The sequence below is a fragment of the Suncus etruscus genome, chromosome 15 (assembly GCF_024139225.1).
Source record: "Suncus etruscus isolate mSunEtr1 chromosome 15, mSunEtr1.pri.cur, whole genome shotgun sequence".
Lineage (NCBI taxonomy): Eukaryota > Metazoa > Chordata > Mammalia > Eulipotyphla > Soricidae > Suncus > Suncus etruscus.
The window spans coordinates 13,374,377-13,396,460 of record NC_064862.1 but is presented as its reverse complement, the minus strand read 5'-3'; the positions used below and the strand labels follow the sequence as shown (position 1 = coordinate 13,396,460).

At 37.2% G+C, this 22,084-nt stretch overlaps 1 protein-coding gene and 1 non-coding gene across 2 annotated transcripts in view; one reads left to right on the top strand and one right to left on the bottom strand.

Moving 5' to 3' along the window:
- The window catches only part of UTRN (utrophin), a 576,171-nt gene that overhangs the window by 413,715 nt on the left and 140,372 nt on the right, over positions 1-22,084 (bottom strand). Inside the window, 7 exon segments of the mRNA XM_049789386.1 lie at positions 6,386-6,416; positions 6,418-6,544; positions 7,887-8,002; positions 10,882-11,054; positions 14,875-14,967; positions 15,305-15,382; positions 17,844-17,936. Of these exon segments, the coding sequence (XP_049645343.1) occupies positions 6,386-6,416; positions 6,418-6,544; positions 7,887-8,002; positions 10,882-11,054; positions 14,875-14,967; positions 15,305-15,382; positions 17,844-17,936 (711 nt within the window).
- Positions 6,640-6,829, top strand: LOC126031486 (U2 spliceosomal RNA). Its single transcript, XR_007503344.1, has one exon. It is a non-coding gene; the product is annotated as a U2 spliceosomal RNA (small nuclear RNA).

Here is a 22,084-nt window from a genome sequence, read left to right as displayed (position 1 = left end):
GGTATTTCTTTATGTTAGATAGGTGACTAGTTTATCTGCTGGCCCTCTTCGGTAATTAATAAATTTGTATTTTTTGTAAATAAATGGAATACATTTATTTTTACCTTTCTTTTTTTTTTTTTTTTTTTTGTGGTTTTTGGGTCACACCCGGCAGAGCTCAGGGGTTATTCCTGGCTCCAGGCTCAGAAATTGCTCCTGGCAGGAGTGGGGGACCATATGGGATGCCGGGATTCGAACAGATGACCTCCTGCATGAAAGGCAAATGCCTTACCTCCATGCTATCTCTCCGGCCCCTATTTCTACTTTTTTTTTTTTTTTTTTTTTTTAGTTTTTGGGTCACACCCGGCAGTGCTCAGGGGTTACTCCTGGCTGTCTGCTCAGAAATAGCTCCGGGGGACCATATGGGACACCGGATTCGAACCAACCACCTTTGGTCCTGGATCAGCTGCTTGCAAAGCAAACGCCTCTGTGCTATCTCTCCAGGCCCATGATGTGGTATTTTATTCTAGACTTTAAAAATCTTTTCTGGGACCGGGAAGGTGGCGCTAGAGGTAAGGTGCCTGCCTTGCAAGCGCTAGCATAGGATGGACCGTGGTTCGATCCCCCGGCGTCCCATATGGTCCCCCCAAGCCAGGGATGATTTCTGAGCGCATAGCAAGGAGTAACCCCTGAGCGTCAAACGGGTGTGGCCCAAAAACCAAAAAAAAAAAAATCTTTTCTTTAATTTATTTTATTTTATTAAAACCATTATGCTTGACAAAGTCCTTCAGAGTTGTATTTCATACATACAATGAAACAGAGCCAATCCCACCACCAGTGCTGACCTCCATCCACCAAAGTTCCCAGAGCGCATCCCATACCACTCCCCTTTGTCCCCAGCAGGCCAGTATAACAGGCCCATTTACAGGTTAGATTGTTAGAGTTTGGGTCTCTTGGGTCCACTGTTGTTGTCTTTGGCTTGGACATTTAGTTCTATCCTTTTTTTCTTAAATCTCCACCAATGCACCTGAGAACACTGGGCCTCTTAAACCCATCTTTTCATATTTGTGTGAATATTTATATTCATATTGTCCACTCAGTTTCTTTATCATTCTGAGTAGCACTCTGGATCCAAGGTACATACTTTAAAAATCTTATAATAAAAAAAATCTTATGACCACTTAGTTACATTTTATCAAAATTGTGTCTCTCAAATATACAAAAATGTGTAAAACACAAAATAGGATACATTCTGTGGGCCAGAGATATAATACAGTAGGTAAGGTGTTTGTTTTGCATGAGGTTAAGCCAGGGGACCATTTGGGGTGCTGGGGAGCAAAAGGCAAGACAAATGCACCACCCAGTGTACAATTGCTCTGGCCCAAAAAGAGGAAATCTTTAATCAGGATTAGGAGCTGAAGAAAAATGTGCACAAAAGACATGTGGCAGGAAGTTTCTAAAGGAAGTCATAAACTGAACAGGATTATCAATATATAAACCACAGTGTCTAAAACTAATTTTTTATTAAATAAATAAATGAGTGAAAACACAGATGGAAGTCCAGTAATTCTAGGAAAGGGGAATGTTAAAGTCAGAGAAGGGAAAATAAGGTACGTCACAGACTAAAATTCCTAAAACTCTTGAACCAAAATACCCCTGGATAGTACTGGGTACTAAATGTTTATATTCTAATAACAATATCTGAGACTTAGCGAAGTGACCAGCCACAAGGCACTAAAATAGGAGATAGAAGATGAGAGGCATTATCTAAACGCAAATTTTCAAAAGCGATTAATTAAAATACATGAGGTAACTTTCAAGTAGAGATTAATTTCAAGAGAAATGCAGGAATTATTTAGTGAACACATAATGCTACAGCATATAGTTCTAAACAGATAGAAAAACAAAAAAATACTGGTTATTGGTAAATAGAAAATTACAAGTTATGTCAAATAGAAGATGATTAAGATGTTAATTTCTGGGCCGGGCGGTGGCGCTGGAGGTAAGGTGCCTGCCTTACCTGCGCTAGCCTTGGAAGGACCGCGGTTCGATCCCCCGGCATCCCATATGGTCCCCCAAGCCAGGAGCGACTTCTGAGCGCATAGCCAGGAGTAACCCCTGAGCGTCACCGGGTGTGGCCCAAAAACAAAAAAAGCAAAAAACAAAAAAACAAACAAACAAAAAAAAAGATGTTAATTTCTTCAATTAACTGAACCTCTCTGGTGCTAATGAATGCATGCAAATGAAGAGGCTACTGTTAATACTTTGTTCTTAATCAAATAATAAATGGCTTCTTCTTATAAAGATCCTTACCATGCATGTGAAGCTCTAAACAGAACATAAAATTAAATAAAATCTTTTTAAAAAGAGATCATGGCCTTAACTGTAAGAAATAAAAGATCTCATCTTCCTAAGAAAAAAAAATCCAAAAGAAATCATTATACACCTAAGAACAAACTAGAAAGATTGTCTGGCCACTTAAAATAGACCCGGCAGGGGTCCTCAAACTTTTTAAACAGGGGGCCAGTTCACTGTCCTTCAGACTGTTGGAGGGCCAGATTACAGTAAAAACAAAAATCATGAACAAATTCTTATGCACACTGCATATATATATATCTTATTTAGAAGTGAAGAAACAGGGCCCGGAGAGATAGCACAGTGGTATTTGCCTTGCAAGCAGCCAATCCAGGACCAAAGGTGGTTGGTTCGGATCCAGGTGTCCCATATGGTGCCCCGTGCCTGCCAGGAGCTACTTCTGAGCAGACAGCCAGGAGTAACCCCTGAGCATCGCTGGATGAGGCCCAAAAACCAAAAAAAAAAAAAAAAAAAAAAAAAACCCAAAAAAAAAAAAAAAAAAAAAAAAACCCAAAAAAAAAAAAAAAAAAGAAGTGAAGAAACAAAATGGAAATAAATACAATACGTGGCCTGTGGGCTGTAGTTTGAGAACCATTGAAATAGAGGGTCAGTAAAACATACTAAAAACTATTATTAGAGACATTGCTTCTTGCCCTCTTTTCCTCAGTAGTCACATTTTATTTTTGTACACATCATATTGTTCTGTGAAGAGTTTGTTCAGAGTTATTTTGATGCTGGAGGTTGAACCCAGTGGCCTATACATACAAAGCATGTACTCTATCACTGAGTTATATTCCTGCCCCTAAATTATGCTGTTTTTTTGTTTTTTAGTTTGGGATTACGCTTGGCAGTGCCTATTGTTTACTGCTGTTTACTTTAGTCAGGGAACATTTTTTTTGGGGGGGGGCACACCCGTTGATGCTCAGAGGTTACTCCTGGCTATAAGCTCAGAAATTGCTCCTGGCTTGGGGACGACACGGGACACTGGGGGATAGAATCAAGGTCTGTCCTAGGTTAGTACTTGCAACGCAAATGCCTTACCACTTCCACCACAGCTCCAGGCCCTAAGAGAACATATCTTAATAGGTTTAAGAGGAACACTGGAGCAATAGCAAAGTGGTAGGCATTTGCCTTGCACACAGCCGACCCAGGGTGGAAGGTGACATCCCATATGGTCCCCAGAGCCTGTCAGGAGTGATTTCTGAGTGAAGAGCCAGGAGTATCCCCTGAGCACTGCTAGTGTGACCCAAATCCCACCACCCACCCCACCCCCGCCAGAAAAAGGACCACATGTGGTGCTGGATATCAAACCAGGTTGGCTGTGTTCAAGGCAAGTGTCCTACCCATTCTGTTAGCTCTCCAGCTTTTAATTTTTGCTATTTTTTAAAATAAGTACAATAGAACAATGACTATCTACTACTCAAAAAATGTGAAATAATAAACTCTCTAAATCTTGAAAAAATAAAAAAAATTCTATGCCAATTCAAGACCATGATCACGAGTTGATTTCTCCATATCTAAAATGGAGTTGTTTTTTGTTTGTTTGTTTGTTTTGGGGGGGTCACACCAGGCAGTACTCAGGGATTACTCATGGCTCTATGCTCAGAAATCGCCCCTGGCAGGCACAGGGGACCATATGGGACACCGGGATTCGAACCACCATCCTAGTGCATGAAATGCAAACGCCTTACCTCCATGCTATCTCTCCGGCCCTAAAATGGAGTTGTTAAATGAGAATGAGAGAAAAAGACAAAACAAATTAGGTAGAAAATTCATGATAAAGTTAGTTAACAGTTAATAAATGATTATTAATATTATTTTAGTTACACAGAATTCATTATGTCTCTGATGTGGGGTTATCCAGCTTTTTCCAATAAAATTAATTGAAAGCATAAGTAACCAACGCACAACAAAAAGTTACAGGATTGAAATTAAGTTTCAAACTCTTTTTTTTTCTGGACCTGAGGGATAGTACAGTACAGGTTGCTGGCCTGTACACAGCCAATCTAGGTTCAATGATCCTCTGAGGCTACTAGGAGTGGATCCTGAGATAAGAATAAGCCCTGAGGGGGTCAGAGAGATAGCACAGCAGTAACATTTGCCTTGCATGAGGCCAACCCAGAATGGACAATGGTTCCATTCCCAGCATCTCACATGGTACCATGGGCCTGCCAGGGGCAATTTTTTATCAAAGAGCCAGGAATGACCCCTAAGCACTGCCAGGTGTGTCCCAAAAACAAAAACAAAAACAAAAAGATTAAACATGAGCATTGCTGTATGGACAAAAAACAAACAAACAAAAAAAAAAGACAAAAAAAAAAGTTGTACTTTCTTCTACTATGCAATATATTTCTTCTTATTCTGAAATCCATGTGTATCTATTAATTTTTATAATTTGTGTCAAATGACTTTGATGACTTCAATGAACTATTAAGTAATATCTGTTAAACTATTAACTATAAATTAGGAGGACTAGTTAGATCAAAACAGAGTAAGATAAAATGTTGTTTGACCCAGTCAGGATAATTCTAGAAGAACAATATGTAGAAGTTCATTTACTCCCTAACAAATAAAACCATTTTAAATTTAAACCCAGAAAGCAACCTATTGTCAATCACTGCTCCCAAATGAAGAAATGAAATTTCTAGGATGAAAACCCCAAGTAAAAATATAATAGTAAAAAGTCTTTGAGGTTATAAGAAAGAAGGAAGGAAGGAAGGAAGGAAGGAAGGAAGGAAGGAAGGAAGGAAGGAAGGAAGGAAGGAAGGAAGGAAGGAAGGAAGGAAGGAAGGAAAGGAAGGAAGGAAGGAGGAAGGAAGGAGGAGGAAGGAGGAGGAGGAGGGAGGAGGGAGGGAAGGAGAGGGAGAGGAGAGAGGAGAGAGAGAGAGAGAGGAGGGAGAGAGAGAGAGAAAGAGAGAGAGAAAGAAAGAGAGAAAGAAAGAAAGAAAGAAAAAGAAGAAAGAAAGAAAGAAGAAAGAAAGAAAGAAAAGAAAGAAAGAAAGAAAGAAAGAAAGAAAGAAAGAAAGAAGAAAAGAAAGAAAGAAGAAGAAAGAAAGAAAGAAAGAAAGAAGAAAGAAGAAAGAAAGAAAGAAGAAAGAAAGAAGAAAGAAAGAAAGAAAGAAAGAAAGAAAGAAAGAAAGAAGAAAGAAAGAAAGAAAGAAAAAGAAAGAAAGAAAAGAAAGAAAGAAAGAAAGAAAGAAAGAAAGAAAAAAAAAGAAAGAAAGAAAAAGAAAGAAAGAAGAAAGAAAGAAAGAAAGAAAGAAAGAAAGAAAGAAAGAAAGAAAGAAAGAAAGAAAGAAAGAAAGAAAGAAAGAAAGAAAGAAAGAAAGAAAGAAAGAGAAAAGAAAGAAAGAAAGAAAGAAAGAAAGAAAGAAAGAAAGAAAGAAAGAAGGAAAGAAAGAAAATGAGGCTAGTAAGAGAAAGGCAACTTTCAGTACAGGCTCACAATGATAAATGATGATGACCAGGTGATGGGAAAAAGGAAGGTCTGCAAACCAGTCAAACTGAATCAAGATTACAGCCCTATCTATAGTTTTCTATTAAATCTATTTGCTCTCATAATATAACAAATTTCATGCACGTTCCATGTGTCATGTATGTCCCATACGAACAACTGAACAAGTGAACCTCTGAGTCAGCTAAAAAACTAAGATGTTGCCCATAAAGAAAAAGCAATCCATAAAAAACATGGAAATGGTGAAAAAAAAGGGGGACATGGTTGATCTGGAGCAGGATGTGAGGACAGAGGAAAGAAAGGAAATGGGAGAATGAAGAAGGAAGGAAGAAATGAAGGAGGTAGGGAGAGAGGAAAGGAAAAGAAGGAATGAACATAAGAAGATGGGAAGGTAGGAAACAAGTGAAGAAAGGGAGAGAAGAATGGAAAGAAAGAAGGAAGATTAGAAAATAAAGATTAGAAAAAAGGAAGTAAAGAATAAATGAAAATAGGATAAAAAAAAAAAAGAAAAGAAAAAACAATCCTCTGAGAAAGTTCATCTCTAGTACCTCTGAGAAAAATGAATGTGGCAAATCTAGCACTGAGATGAACATTTACCTGAATGTTGATTTCTCCTTCTTCACATTCTCTTATATTTCTTTGGGAGTGTCTCAACCTCACGGATGGCATCTAGAGTGACTTGCTGAGGTAACACCTCAAACAAAGATGTCAAATACATAATTATAGATTTTTTGTCAGGAAGCTGAACGGCAACATCTGAAAGTAGGAAAAAATGAGATCTCAGCTTTAATGAGCTGCTGAAAATATGTGAGCTACTTGGTACTAGATATAAAATAAAATAACTAAATATCATCACTTCTCAGCCTTTTGGCTAAGATCATGTGTAGTATCTGTTCTTATCAGCTTATATCTGATACGTTGTCTATCCAACAACAATATAATAAATGGATTTTGGGCACTAGAAAATGGAATAGGAGCTTGCTCCGTCCATTCCACGCATTGACCTGGTATTGCAATACCTCCAGGAATGGTGCACCAAAATGAATGAATGAATGAATGAATAAAAATAAATAAATAGGGCCGGGCGGTGGCGCTAAAGGTAAGGTGCCTGCCTTGCCTGCGCTAGCCTTGGACGGACTGCGGTTCGATCCCCCGGTGTCCCATATGGTCCCCCAAGCCAGGAGCAACTTCTGAGCACATAGCCAGGAGTAACCCCTGAGCATTACCGGGTGTGGCCCAAAAACCAAAAAAAAAAATAAATAAATAAATAAATAAAATAAATAAATAACTATATATCTAGTATTGCTATCTCGTGTCAGCTGAATTGTTTTGGGTACTTTGCTCTCATATCTATAAAAATAATACTATATAATTTTGCAATATAAAAACTCATTATAGTTTTAATCAAAATAAAACAAAAGCAAAGATCATTAAATTTTTGGTTCAGTATCCATTTTAAAAACTGACTCTTGGGGCCAGCGAGATGGTGCTAGAGGCAAGGTGTCTGCCTTGCAAGCGCTAGCCAAGGAAGGACCACAGTTCAATCCCCCGGAGTTCCATATGGTCCCCCCAAGCCAGGAGCAATTTCTGAGCGCTTAGCCAGGAATAACCCCTGAGCATCAAACGGATGTGGCCCGAAAAACAAAAAAAAAAAAAAAAAAGACTCTTAAAAATTCCCCCAAATACTATAAAATAAGTTACCATTAAAGACAATATATTGTATTCATGTAGTGGGTAAATGTCTAGAGTTCAATCCTGCAGCATTCACATTCTAGATAAGACACTCATATTTAAAAGTGCAACAATGGATGAAAATATATAATGAATTGTTAATCTAAATATTTCCCAAAACTTTAAACCTTATTTTGGCTTCTACTAGTTGCTGATGACATAATTCAATTTCTATCTAATGGAGTCCACAAATTGTTCAGCAAGGAAATATCAATAATTTGCTTGCAATAAAAGAGCTTGTCTTTTATTCAAAAGAAAAAAACATATTCTCAATCCTCATAATTCTTTCTAAAAAGGTGGAAACAATATTCTAAGTGTTTAAACATGCAAAGCAAAATGAAAATTAAAATGAAACACTCAATATTACCTTCAGGATCCAACAGCTTTTCAATTCCCAGATAAGTTTGAGCTTCACTGAAGGCATGTTCCATTCTTTCAACTGGAGACATTCTGACAACTTTATCCCAGCTGAAGAGATCAGGTCTGAAATGACAAAGTAAAAAAGAGTATGAAACATAGGAAACAAAGTAGGCATTGTTAGAACTGAATACCTTACTTTTTAAAATATTTTTAATATTTTTTCAGTTTAAGAGTTTATTATTTAACCCAAAAGTGTAAAATAACAGTTTTATAATTATATATTATAAATTATGCCATATTATAAAGTTCTTGTTTTAGTTAAATATTTTGGTTAATATTATAGGTTCTTGTTTTGAATAAATGTGCCAATCTAGTTCTGCAATTATGAGGCAAATAACAAAAAAGATATATATTTTCAAATTATAAAATGGTAATTAAAAAAGAGGAAAAATCTTTCATTTTGAGACAAAAATAAAAATATAAAGAGATCAAAAAAATCTAAGCTAAGTAGCAAAAGTTCATGTAAATTTATAAATTATCACATTTAATATTAGTGGGTTAATTCTCCCACCAAAACACTAAAATAAGAAAAACAGAAAATTCTGTTCTAATTTAATTCACAGGATATTCCTAGAAAAGGATTCCCAAAAGAATTTTTCTCCAATTACTTCCCCTTTCATTCTAACACCTTCAACCATTTCTTTTTGTTGGTTTTTGTGTTTTTGGTTTTTGAGTCACACCCAGAGGGTACTTTTGACCCTGAACTCAGAAACTACTCCTGGATCTATTACTCAGAGGATCATAGGAGATGTTGGAGATTGAATCCAGATCAGCGCATGCAAGGGAATCACCTTCCCCCTGTATTATCACTGGCACGTGACTGTTACATTTTCATCTTGATATTTCTAATTTTAAAACCACAAACTGGATATTATTTTGCTTTCACATAACCAACATTTAATAATTTCCTTTGCTATTTGGTCATTTCTGTATGTTCTGGCATCTTTTTTTTTTTTTTTTTTTTTTTTTTTTTTGGTTTTTTGGGCCACACCCTGTGACGCTCAGGGGTTACTCCTGGCTATGCGCTCAGAAGTTGCTCCTGGCTTCTTGGGGGACCATATGGGACGCCGGGGGATCGAACCGCGGTCCGCCCTAGGCTAGCGCAGGTAAGGCAGGCACCTTACCTCCAGCGCCACCGCCCGGCCCATGTTCTGGCATCTTTAACCCAATCACATCTGGCATTTCTTCTCCCAGTACTTCTACAATCGTTCCTATTACTTCCCAAACCACTACTGTGTCATCTGATTTCCACAGATAGGTTCTTCTTCCCCTCTTGCCTGATGTATGTAGCTTCAGCATATTTGCCCTTTCATATATTTTGTCATTTATATTAATTCTTCTGCCTTTTTTTAATATGGGAAAAAAACATCAAGAGGAGTGGAGTCTTGGCTCTATTTTGTTCTCTGATGTACTGCAACTAACACTTAAAAGACATGCCCCCACATACTTGCTGAAACTGTTGAAATAGATTGAAAAAATGGCTAAAATTCAAGTTTTCTGATAAAACAGATAATCCAATAGGAACAAAGGCCTCCTTATAATGATAAAGAGGTAGGGAGGAAAGAATTTCTTTAGATATAAAGCACAAAGAAAAGACTACTGCAAATATCAATCTTATGATAAAACATTACAATTGCTCCTTTATCAAGGACAAAATATTCTGCTCTCTCTCATATCACCCATTTAAATCAGTATTTCACTGAATAACAAGGCACAAGTAAAGGGAATAAAGAAAAGAAGAAATCAAACTATTGTAATGCATGGGCATTATACTTCTCCAATATCTACAGAAATAAAATTAAAATGTGCAAGAAACTGGCAAGTTTCCAGATAAAAGGCATAGAAAAGTCAACTGCAAAAAATATGCAAGAAACAAAAACTCAAGGCAATAAAACATAAAAAATTTAATTCCATTATTAATTCTCTGATATATCTGAATTAATGTTGAGGAACAGTAAGGAAAGATTTAATTGGGTTAAGGATTAGTTGTAATATATATTTATTATATATTAATTTAATCTATGTAATATTAATAAATATTATATATTAGTAAGCTCATTTTATACCAGAATTTCTTATATTATGGATACTACTGATCTCTTTATTACATTATATTCAACAAAAAATAATGCATGAAACTGTCCCCCCCCCCCCCCGCTTTTTTTTCCATATTGGATCTATACACAGTATACTCAGGGCTTATTCCTGGCTCTGTGCTTAGGGATCACTCCTAGAGGTGCTCATTGAACCATATGCAATGTCAGAGATGAAATTTGAGGCCACTGCATACAAGACAAGTGCCTGTATGGCACTTACCTGCTGACCTAAGATAAGTGACTTACCTGCTGGCCTAAAACTATTATCATTAGATCATAAAAATCATTAAATATCAATAATTTTATATGGATCAGCTTAAATTTATTTTAATAAATATACTGATATGCCATTTTCTTAATATAGCCTAAAAATTTAGGGGTTTGTTTGGGAAATATTCCAACTTGGTTTTCTCTCTCTGGGATTATATTAACTCTTCTTAGATCTTTAGTTTTTTACATATTTGGAATCTGTTTACAGAGGTATAATTATTATTAGTGGAGATTACATTGGAGTTATAGAGTTCTTTGAGTATGAGAATGAAAAGTAACAATAAGAATTCACTAGTGGAGGTAACTGGTTAGTGTATTTGAGTAGTACTGAACTTTGTGAAGTATTTTACAGGGTATTTCTGCTTTATATTCTATTTTCTATTAAACTGGAGCACTTAATTTCTTTTAGAAATAAAAACTGGGCAGGTAGATTTCTGCTGTAATAATCCTTAAGGTTTTGGTTGAGTAGGCGGAGGGAGGAGAGTGGTGGTAGTTAGAAAGTGACAATAAGTAAAAAGGAAGGGACAAAGAAAATAAACAAATTGATGACTCATATATTATAGAATCATGCCTCACTTATGACTATGCAGCAAAGCATTAAAGGCAAGTCCATCTGTCCAGCTGGTGGTAAAGTTGAGAACGTTGACCTCACTGTATGGTCTGGTAGACTGGCGCACCCAACTCAGCAGAATTTTCTCGCTGTTGGTCTGCTGCAAATCTGACATGATATCCTTCATGACATCTTTCACCTGTGGAAGAGAAATCATGCCTCACTGTAACTAATCACTAGAATCAAGTATTTGAATAAGAAAAATGGCATTAATTACCTACTCTGGTTCAGGTCACTGATTTTTTACATTATATCAAGATTCTCCTGTAAACACTTGAGAACTAAATATTTTTTCACCACTATGAATTAGAAGTGATTTTTATCTTACCTTTCTAACTTACAGTATTTTCCATATCCTAAGCAATATTCAAACTAGGTTTGATAACAATGAACATGACTTAATTACTTTCATAGTCACGAAAAATGTATTTGACACCACGTATTTATAAAGGCCTAATTGTAGTGGAAAGAAAATTTGATATCTTTTTTGTATGAATATAAGGGAAAAATTCTAATTACACAATCAAAGAATTGCTAGGCATCAAAAATCTTAATATAGAAAGCTATAATCTAACATTTTATCCTATGACTCTGAAAGATGTACTGCTTTCTTCTCAGGTGTTAGAGCCACACCAAACATTTCAGCCCCTATAGTATAGGCTTTTAAGAAAGCTATTCAAAGAATGATCAATAATTATCAACATATCAAAAGAATGCCAGAGGTTAGAAATGAGGTTGAGTAGTGGAGAATATGCTTTTCAAAACTATGCCCTTGAGTTCATCCTAGCCCCCTCACTTCCCTTCCCCACATTCACATTTAAGCATAGGATCCTTATACAAATCAGTACAAAGCAATGTAGAATAAAAATATACAATGATAAAGTAAAATTATAGCTTACTAAAATAAATGAAAATATATATATAACTACAAAATGATAGAGAATTAATATGTGTAAAAATAAATAATAAAATAGAAATACCACTGTGTCAAGCATCAAAATAAAGCTATGACTAAATTTTCTTAACATTAGTTTTGTTTTCTTGGGCCACACCCAGCAATGCTCAGGAATTACTCCTGGGTTCTGCACCCAGCAGTCACTCCTGGCAGGCTCAGGGGACCAGATGGGATGCTGGGGATCAAACCAGGGTTCAACCTAGGTCAGCTGCATGCAAGACAAATACCCTACCGCTGTGTTATCACTTCTGCTCCATGAATAAATTTTAAAAATCTTATATACAACAATATTTACACTATCTCAAAGTACATCTCCACAAGATACATTTCAGTAATGTACACTACTGTGTATTTATCCAAACACTTAAAGTTAACACTGCCAAAAAAAAAAAAATAGATAGCACATGCCTCCTGATACAGTGCTTTAAGACCTCAGCATGGTTTTTATTGTTTTCTTGCCAAAATGAATGACCTGATCTAATTATGAAGAATTGTTAATCAACGTTCACAGGAAAATACTTTCTAAGTGCCATAGAAATACAGCAGGGAAGACACCCTTGCTTTGCAGGCATTCGACCAAGGTCTTTTCCTGGACACCTACATGGTCCCCTGAGTTCCACCAGGAGTGTCTCTTGAGTACACAGCCAGGAGAAAACCCTAAACACTTGGGGTGTTGCTGGAAAACAAACAAACTAAACAAAAAAATTAAAGAAAACAACTTCCCAGTAATTTTTCAAATATCAATATTATAAAATACAAAAAATACCGAATTCCATATTAAGTGTCTGATCTAGTATTTTCTTTATCTGTACAAAATATAATTGGGGCAAATGACAGAATCTTCCAAATGTCTGTAAATTAGGTAATTGCAGAGTTTTGATATTATCTACCTGATGTTAATACTTATATTTTACATATAATTATATTGTATAATGATTAATAGTATTACCAATATTCATAATATATTTTACATATTAAAACAATAGTAGAGTTTTTTAAGAGATCCCTTGCATTTAAAAAGTTATGTATTTTCTCCTTAGAATACACATACAAGCTCCTCAGGAAGAAAGGAATAGGAACATATACAACTGTTAACAATTGTAGAATCTTGGGGCCGGGCGGTGGCGCTAAAGGTAAGGTGCCTGCCTTGCCTGCGCTAACCTTGGACGGACCGCGGTTCGATCCCCCGGTGTCCCATATGGTCCCCCAAGCCAGGAGCAACTTCTGAGCACATAGCCAGGAGTAACCCCTGAGCGTTACTGGGTGTGGCCCAAAAACCAAAAAAAAAAAAAAAAAAAAACAATTGTAGAATCTGAACTAAAGATTCAGTAATTGTTTAATTATCTGAATTTTTTTGTGTCTTTATGATATCATTTATATATTCATTTTGTCTTAGAGCCCAGACCTGGTAGTTCTTAGAACTTACTCCTGGCTCTTCACTCACAGTTCACTGCTGGCCCTACTAGGATGATCCTATGGGGTGGCAGGGATCAAATTCAGGTCAACAATAAACAAAGTAAGTACCATGCCCTCTGTACTCTCTCTTTGGCCCCAGATGTTAATTTTTAATACAATATTTTTAAAGACTATTGGTCTCCAATTCCAAATTATTATGAGTCAAATTGTGTAACTCCCTAAAATGCTATGTTGAAGTTCTATCTAACATTCCTCCACAGTGCACAAAGTGGTACATGGCTATATTTTAAAAAGATAATAGGCAATAATTTTCTACCATTACTAAAATGAACCAATTCTTATATAATCAGAAAATCTGTAAGATAACTAGAAATCTATGCACAGCGTAAACTTAAGTAAAGCATTCAAAAGAGAAAAGCCAATAACCTGCAGAAAAATGTAGTTAGATTTACATTTGAATTTTTTTTTGTTTTGTTTTTTGGGCCACACCTGGTGACACTCAGGGGTTACTCCTGACTATGCACTTAGAAATCACTCCTGGCTTGGGGGGCCATATAGGACACCAGGGGATCGAACCATGGTCCGCCCTAGGTTAGTGCATGCAAGACAGACACCTTAACACTTGCACTAAAGCTCTAGCCCTTGATTTTTAAATTGATGCAAAGAAAATTTTAAAACGGTAATATCTCTTCTAAATAAAACCTAAGCTTGCATACCCAACAAAATAATTTGTTATTATAAGACTAAAATAAAAAACATTTTACTCAAAAAAAAAGGCAATTAAGGGTTGGTGTGATAATACAGTAGGTAGAAATCTTGCTTTTGCGCATCGCAGACCAAGGTTTGATGCTCAGTATCCCATACAATACCACAATTCCCATCGGGAATAATCCCTGAGCACAGTGCAGGAATAAGCCCTGTGCACCACTGAATGTGGACCAAAAATAAAATAATGACAATTTTTAAAATGTAAGAGGCAATTAAAGGAACAGGGGAGATAGCTATGCTTTGACTGTGGCAAGGGTGGTTCAAGACCTGATACCACAAGATTCCTTGAGTGCCACTGAGTGGAACCCAGAAGGTCCCTGAGAAACAATGGTGTGGCCCTAGTGGTCCTCAAAATTGCAGGGACTAAGCTCATATTATTATATTGAGTGGGCTGACCCCAATGGCCAAATGCCACCAGCAGTGACTCCCAAGTTCCCTAAAGAAGACTAGGTAGTTAGTTTTCTCATCCCTGGCAAATAAATAAACAAGATCAAGACAAATGAAATGATATGGCTTTGCCCTTAAGACAATAATGACAGTTTCTTAGTAGAAGAGGTGAGTTCAGGGACAGATACCCACCCACACAGGACCACATGATCTCAGGAGATGGTGTTCACCCAGAAACACAGGAGAAAGACCTCAGAAGGAGGTAATCAATCCTACTGAGCTCAGATTTTCAGGCTACAAAATTGTGAGAAAATCATTTTCTGTGCTGGAAGACTCACAGTTTGTGGAACTCTGCAATGGCAGCCCTGCCTAAGAAACAAATGCACAAATGATACACTTGCTCTTTGGAAGAACTGATGAAAACTGTCCTCACCTGCCAGTGCAAGATGATGCTCCAAAGTAATCCCAAAGTCAGTTTGTGATTTCCATCAACGATATCGGTTCCACCTATGTTCACTAAATCCACCTATTATAAAGAAAAGTAGACTTTTAAGATAACTTATCTACAGAAGTCCATTTGGTAAGCATTATAATAGGATGTTAAAAGAAATTTCATTCGGACAATCAAGTCAACCACAATGTCAAACTTTATTGTTTATAGTGCAGTTTGCAAAACTTCCTTAGAGGTTATAAAAGTCACCAGAATCACTATTATTCATTTACTCACAAAGTTCAGTACTTCCCATAGAAAAATGATTTTCCAAATCACACAATAACATTGTACAGAGCAGGCCCTGGTTTCACAAGAAATAATCCTAATCACAAGAAATAATCCTAGTGGCAGTTAAAAAAAAAAAACTTACATTGTTCTGATGTAAAACCTGGAGCACTCTGTTGACATTATTCAAAGCATGGACCCTTGTAGACCCACGTTCCCTTGGCTAGAAAACAAAAAGCAACATTGCATCAGACTCAGTCCTTTTCCATGCTGCCAGCAAACACTAATGACACATAAATAGCAGCACAGCATCCAGATCACTCTGTGCCAAAAGCCTGGCCAGCTTCTCTGGCCATCTTGAAGGCTAATGTTGCCATTATGCATATATTCCACTACTAGCATCTGAAGATAATGATTCCTGAATTTCCCTTGGCATCTCCTAGAGAGCTGGGCAAAGTGTCAATGTCTGCATTTGATTTCATCCTAAAACTGACTTGGGCAAGAGAGATAGTACAAAGATGAAGGCTCTTGCCTTGTATAGAACAGACTCCAATTTGATCCCTGGCACCACTGATGATGCCACAAGCACCACCAGTCCTAAGCACAGTCCAATTTGGCCCAGCCTCATCACCTTCCAAAGTAAGTAGATAAACAAAAAGTTATGAGTTAATGAGTCTGGGGAGCAGACTGATTTTTGGAAGGAGCAGAGAGGTTGAACCACACACAGCAATGCTCAGGGTCTTTCAGCATGTGCTCTAGAGACCTTGTGCTGATGAAAATCAAACCTGAGACATCTTTATACCATACAACTAATTGAATATGTTCTCTCTCTTTTCTCTTGAGTCCCTTGGTTTGGAATCTTGTAAAGACTTTTCCTGGTGATGCTCTTGTACAAAGAAGTTAGGGTACCAATACTCCAAAGACAAAGCTTCCTTCATTTAAATGAGTCTGGATACAAAGGGATTGAAAATTTCACCATACTCCATAGTGTGGATGCAAGAAAGAACTGTCAGATGCTAACCCAAAGTCCAAGGGATTGGCATAAATTGCTACCTGGGGAAAGCTGAACAGGGTGGCTTTCTTCAGCCTCACAAAACAGAGAATCTTATCTGAGAAGATCAGCCTTTCCAACAGGCTCCCACCAATCACCTAGAGGGCAAAATCCTACACTTGGCATGAAAAACATTCATCTGCAGGACTGTGCCAAAATTTCTACAAGAATTCTATCTCTTGTGCTAAAGTGTGCAGAGACTTCCTTAGAGAGATATATGTAAAGTGGGGACAGTGAGGGGAAAGACCCTACAGATAATAGAAAAAGTCTAGGGAAGAAAATCTAATAATTAACACAGTTTTTTAAAACAACTGTTTAATAGAAGCATAGTTGCTAAGGTGCTTGTCTTGCATACAACTGACCCTGGTTCAATTCCTAGCATAGCATAGGATCTTCAGAGTCCTGCTGGGAGTGATCCCTGAGCAGAGAACAAGAAATAAGTACTAAGTCCAGCTGGGTGTGGGCCCAAAACCAAACTAAACACATAAATAGATAAGCAAAAAATTTAAACATTATTTGAATAAATACATCTCTGTTCCCTAGTATTAAGATATATTATTCCCAGGGCCGGGAAGGTGGCGCTAGAGGTAAGGTGTCTGCCTTGCAAGCGCTAGTGTAGGACACACCGGTTCGATCCCCCGGCGTCCCATATGGTACCCCCAAGCCAGGGGCGATTTCTGAGCACATAGCCAGGAGTAACCCCTGAGCGTCAAACGGGTGTGGCCCAAAAACCAAGAAAAAAAAAAGATATATTATTCCCCTGGAAGTGGAAGATTGTTCATTGGTTCCATGCCTTATCCAAATTTTATTCCCAAAATCCCATGGTCTCGAAGCAGACTGGGGCCCAGACATGGTCTTTGAGGCCCCCATTGCCACTGCAGTGACCTGACTATCCTCAGCACTACAGGGCCTGGGCAGCATCAAATTCCAGGCTCATCAAATTCCCATCCCAGTTGACCCTGGATCTTCAGAAGAGACCCTAAGCACTGTCTAGGCACCCTGTCCCTATATGAATTTAATATATATGATATATAGTTATATATGCAAATACAATATATATATATATATATACTGAATTCCACTTTATAGAGCAGTTCTTTTTAATTTTACACTGAACTAGCAGAAAATACTTGAAGTAATTTTACTTTGGATCAAAAAATTGCACTCAAGAAAGCTTAAATATTTTTCTATCAAAGAATTAAAAATATTTTGAGAAAGGTCCCTTAAGATATTTTAGTGACACTCTGGGATTAAAAAATAACTTAGAGCTGGGAATGGAGCAATAGCACAGCTTTAGGGCATTTGCCTTGCACTCAGCAGATCCAAGATGAAAGGAGGTTTGAATCTCAGTGTCCCATATGGTTCCCGAGCCAGGAGCAATTTCTGAGCTCACAGCCAGGAATAACCCCTGAGAGTTTCCAGGTATGACCCAAAAACAAACCAAAAAACAAAAAAATTAGAGCAAAATGAAGAAGTAAATAAAGCTGCCTAATATTTAATCATTACCACATTTCTCAGCATTAAATATTTTTATGAAATGTGCCTAGTTCAGTCTTGACATAGTAAGTAGCCCAGAGGGGTTGTTATGATGAGAGCAAAGTGATTGCCTAATTGAAAAGATGATTCAACTCACCAGAGGTGTCCCTGTGAGGCCTTCTAAAAGATCCAGTAGTTTTCTTCCATCTTTGAGGTCTGTGAACATGTCATTGATGGGTGGTTTTCCACTCTACAAAAGAAAAAGGGAACCAGTGATGAGTGCAGCCCAGCATTCCATTTTATACATATAAATATCTATGTATGCATAGATATATGCATATGTAATATATGTAATTCCATTTGAGCAAATCAATGACTTGAGTTCAGTTTTTTTAAATATTTTATTTAAGCAACATGATTACAAGTATGATTGCAGTTGGCTTCATTCATAAAAAGAACAGCCCCCTTTACAAGTGCAACATTTCCACCACCTAGACCCCCATATAATTCCATGTTCTGCATGGTTAGCAGACTCCAAGTTGGAGTGGTCACTTCATCATCACTTTCAGCTCTCAAGGCCAGGTTTATCTTTCTAGCTATTAATTTCTGAATGTTGAGACACTTGAGCTCTGTGTCTAAGTCTGCTGTCACTTAAGTATGTTGAATGACAGTATTTATAGAATTCCTAAACTCTCAACTCTGACTGCAAAATAGCTTCAATTTCTACTGATTAACACAATCCAGTGTCTGATACTAGAGAAGTCAACCCCATTCACAGGTAAATCGTTTCCCGTTTGTGTGATATACTGACTTTGTACAACTGACTGCACACACAGAAAATGGGAAACCATGGCTTGAACCCTTGTTTAGTAAATCTAACTCAAACACTTAACCTCTTTTTAATAGATTACTATAAAGATCGAATAATTGAATTATGATGTTTAATTAAAACACCCAAAAGACATAAAGCACATTATATTAAAAGTAGAAGCATCACTATGTCCTCTTAAGTTATTATCTTCTTTTTCTTAAATTTTTTATTTGGGCTATTGTGCATTACAATTCTTTCACTGTTGTATTTCAGGGGCTTAGTGACAGTGAATTAGGGCCATTCTCACCACCAGTGTTCACCTTTCTCCACCATTTCTATATAATGATACTTTTCTTTTATTTTGAGAATTTGTTATTTTTCAGGGAAGTGGACTTTATTTTTTATTAAGCAGGTGTGTGTGTATGGGAGATAAAGAGTGAAAGGGAGAGACAGAGATACAAAGAGAGATTTTGTCCCATGTGCTATTTTGGCTTAAAAATAATAAAAATAACAATATTCCTTAGGTACTTTCTGGTGGCTCAGCATGGCAATTCTTTGTATTTTCTCCCTATTCTTTGTTCTCAGTAGAATTCCTCCCTTATGTGGCCCTGCCTCATCCCAACTTTGTCTCCTGTGGCCCCCAGGTAAACTGAGTTTGAGACCCCTGGTATAGGGCATAAGGCCTTAATATGGTCAATCTGGGTTCAATCTCTGAGGCTGCATATGATCCCTAAGCCACACCAAGAATAATCCCTAAACAGAGAGCTGGGTGCAGTTCTGAGCACCACCAGGTATAGCCCTCCCCAAAAAAAATATCTAAAAAGGCCAATATGATGAGTCAAGATAGTCCAAGTGTAACAGCCCTTACGTAACTAGACATGAATGCCTTCCTCCCATCCTTGTTTGAGGACCTTTCCCTGAACCTGTGTGCATAGTCCAAAAAACAGCTCTAACTCCAGAATGTTGACAAGAGAGGTCCCTGTAGCAGGGACATTAAAGCTCGGGATTTAAAAGTGGCAGAGGTCATAAGTAAACATAAGTCATCGCAATCCAAGAGAAGCCAGGGTCTGTACAAGGGCAGATGTGGTATCTCCTCACATGCACATGTGGAATGCAGCTAATTTGATGGAATGAGGCATGATCACATTGGAGAAATACCAGCTTGCAAGGTTCCACGCAAGAGTTCGAGCTGGCTTTCAGCCAACAGTGGCCATGTGGGAATTCAAGCCTACAGCTGGCAGGACTTCTGGTTTTTCCAAAGGAAGATGGAAATCTGAATTTACATGTGTAATCTCCTGATGCTTGTAATTTCCTGAAACAGTGTGCCAGATAAACAAATCTGTCTACAGGCATACCACCAGAGCTCAGAATAACCAATTAACAATCTGCACAGGGCACAGTACATACGGGTGAAATGTAAGAACAATCAACAATGAGTCATCTAAGGAATAAACTGCATAAAGAGATCAGGAGAGAGAGATAGAGAGGAACAGAGAGAAATAGACTGCAGAATGTCAACAAACATATACTCATTCAAACAAAAGAACTCAAACCAAAATTTTCCACTCTTTAATCCACCACTAGCACTGTCAATTCTACCATTTGAAAACACATTGCAAAGGCTACTACTCTCTCCCCAATCACCTTTGCTCTGGCTCAAGTCCACAACTGTTAACACTAAACCTACAGATTTCTTTGCTTCTGCATGAGTACTAAAATAGAGAAAAGGGAGATAGTACAAAGGACTAGAGTTCATGGTTTAGATGCTGGTGGTCTGAGTTCAATCCATGGTCACAAATGGTACCTCAAGCACCATGTGTTTGAGGTATTATTAATAAAATTTCTAGAATAACCAACTTTCTGATCTACATTATAGAATGTCCTCCCTTTCCCTTAATGAACTACCATTACAGGCACTTACCTATCTAAACTCCCAAGTACGGTACTACATGATCTTGCCACCACCTTCTCTAATCTAATATGCATAAATAAATATACAAGTCTTAAGTGTTCCCAAAAACAATTCAGGTTTTCCAGCAGCACCATAAAAAATTAAATCTGCAAAAGGCTGAACAAGAAAGGGAAATTTAAAAACTGCTATTCAAAAAGATAAAATGCTAATTCTTTGTGCCAACAAGAAATCAACCAGATCTAACTGGGGCTTGGATTTTCCATTCAGAAGGCTAGTCGCACCTCCTCTGGACAGTGTACTTTGCTGCCAAGGATAGTCTGAAGCTGATAAATACAGTCCTTGCCTTCAAGGCATTCAGATCTAAATTGATTTAAACAGAGGAGGAGCCTACACCCTTGCTGAGGCCATTAAGAACTAGGAAATAGCATGGTCCTGCCAAATCTTCACCAAGCAACAAACAGAACAGAGATAGAATCTATCTCTGCTGTGAGTTACCTAATTCTGTCAGAAAGAATCAAATTATAACTGTGGATAATGAGAAGAGTGAAAAGGTAATAGCTTTAAAATGCTAAATCCCAACTAATGATTATATATTACAAACAAATAATTGGGAACCCTTTGACACCGAATTTATACCTTAGCTGTGCCATACTGTGATCAAAACAGGATTTAAGTCTCAGTTCAGTGACTACAATCCCCGCTGTTTATTCTATGTGTGTATGAGAGAGAGAGGAAGAAAGGAGGGATATGTGAATAGAAAGTATATAAAACATATCCAATGCATTTCCATTGCCAGAATAAACCGAGATGAATCCAATACCTTGATTAGTTAAATATAACTCAGCATCTTATAAAGTGATGAAATCCTATTATATGTTTTTACTTTCATAGTCTCTTTTCCTTTTTTCTAGACTGTTTTTGGCAAAATGTTGGTTATTTTTAAATTTAAAATAAAATAAGCAATTATTTTATTATCACTTGATATTTTAAGACCAGTATTTTTAATGTCTGAACACCAAATTTCAGTATTAACACAAACTATATTTTCTCCTTTAAATTACCTGTATGGTGAAGGGATAAAAAGAGAACTGTTTAGGACTAAAGAATGAAAGTCAAATGATGCTCTGAAATGCCTAACGAGGTCTCTGAACCCTTCACAGAGCAAATCCAGCAAGGTGTGGTAAGGTCACTGAGAGAACTCATGAGTGCAGCACTCTGACCTCATTATAAATGCATAGAGATCAGGAAAAGGCCCTCTTTATTTCTTTAATTTAACTTAAGATTTTTTAAATCATTAATAATTGAAGTAGCAGTGATTGAAAAGAGATGCAGGAGAGACAGTACACTAGGTTGCCTCACACAGGACAGACCATGTTTGTCCCCAGCATCCCATATATTCACCCGAGTACTTCCAGAAATGATTTCTGAGAGCAGGGACAGGAGTAACCCCTGAGCATCTCTGGGTGTGACCCAAAACCCAGGGGAAAAAAAGAGTGTAAATGTTGATAATTTTAGAAGCCCAGTGTTGCCATAAGAATAGTTCATTGAAATATCAATGTCTTTCCAGCACTATTTATAGGACTTTCTCACAGCTATCACCCTTAGATAACAAAATTCAACTCTGTTTTCAGAGATTGTTTACATAGAACAAAGAAGTTGATATATATATATATAT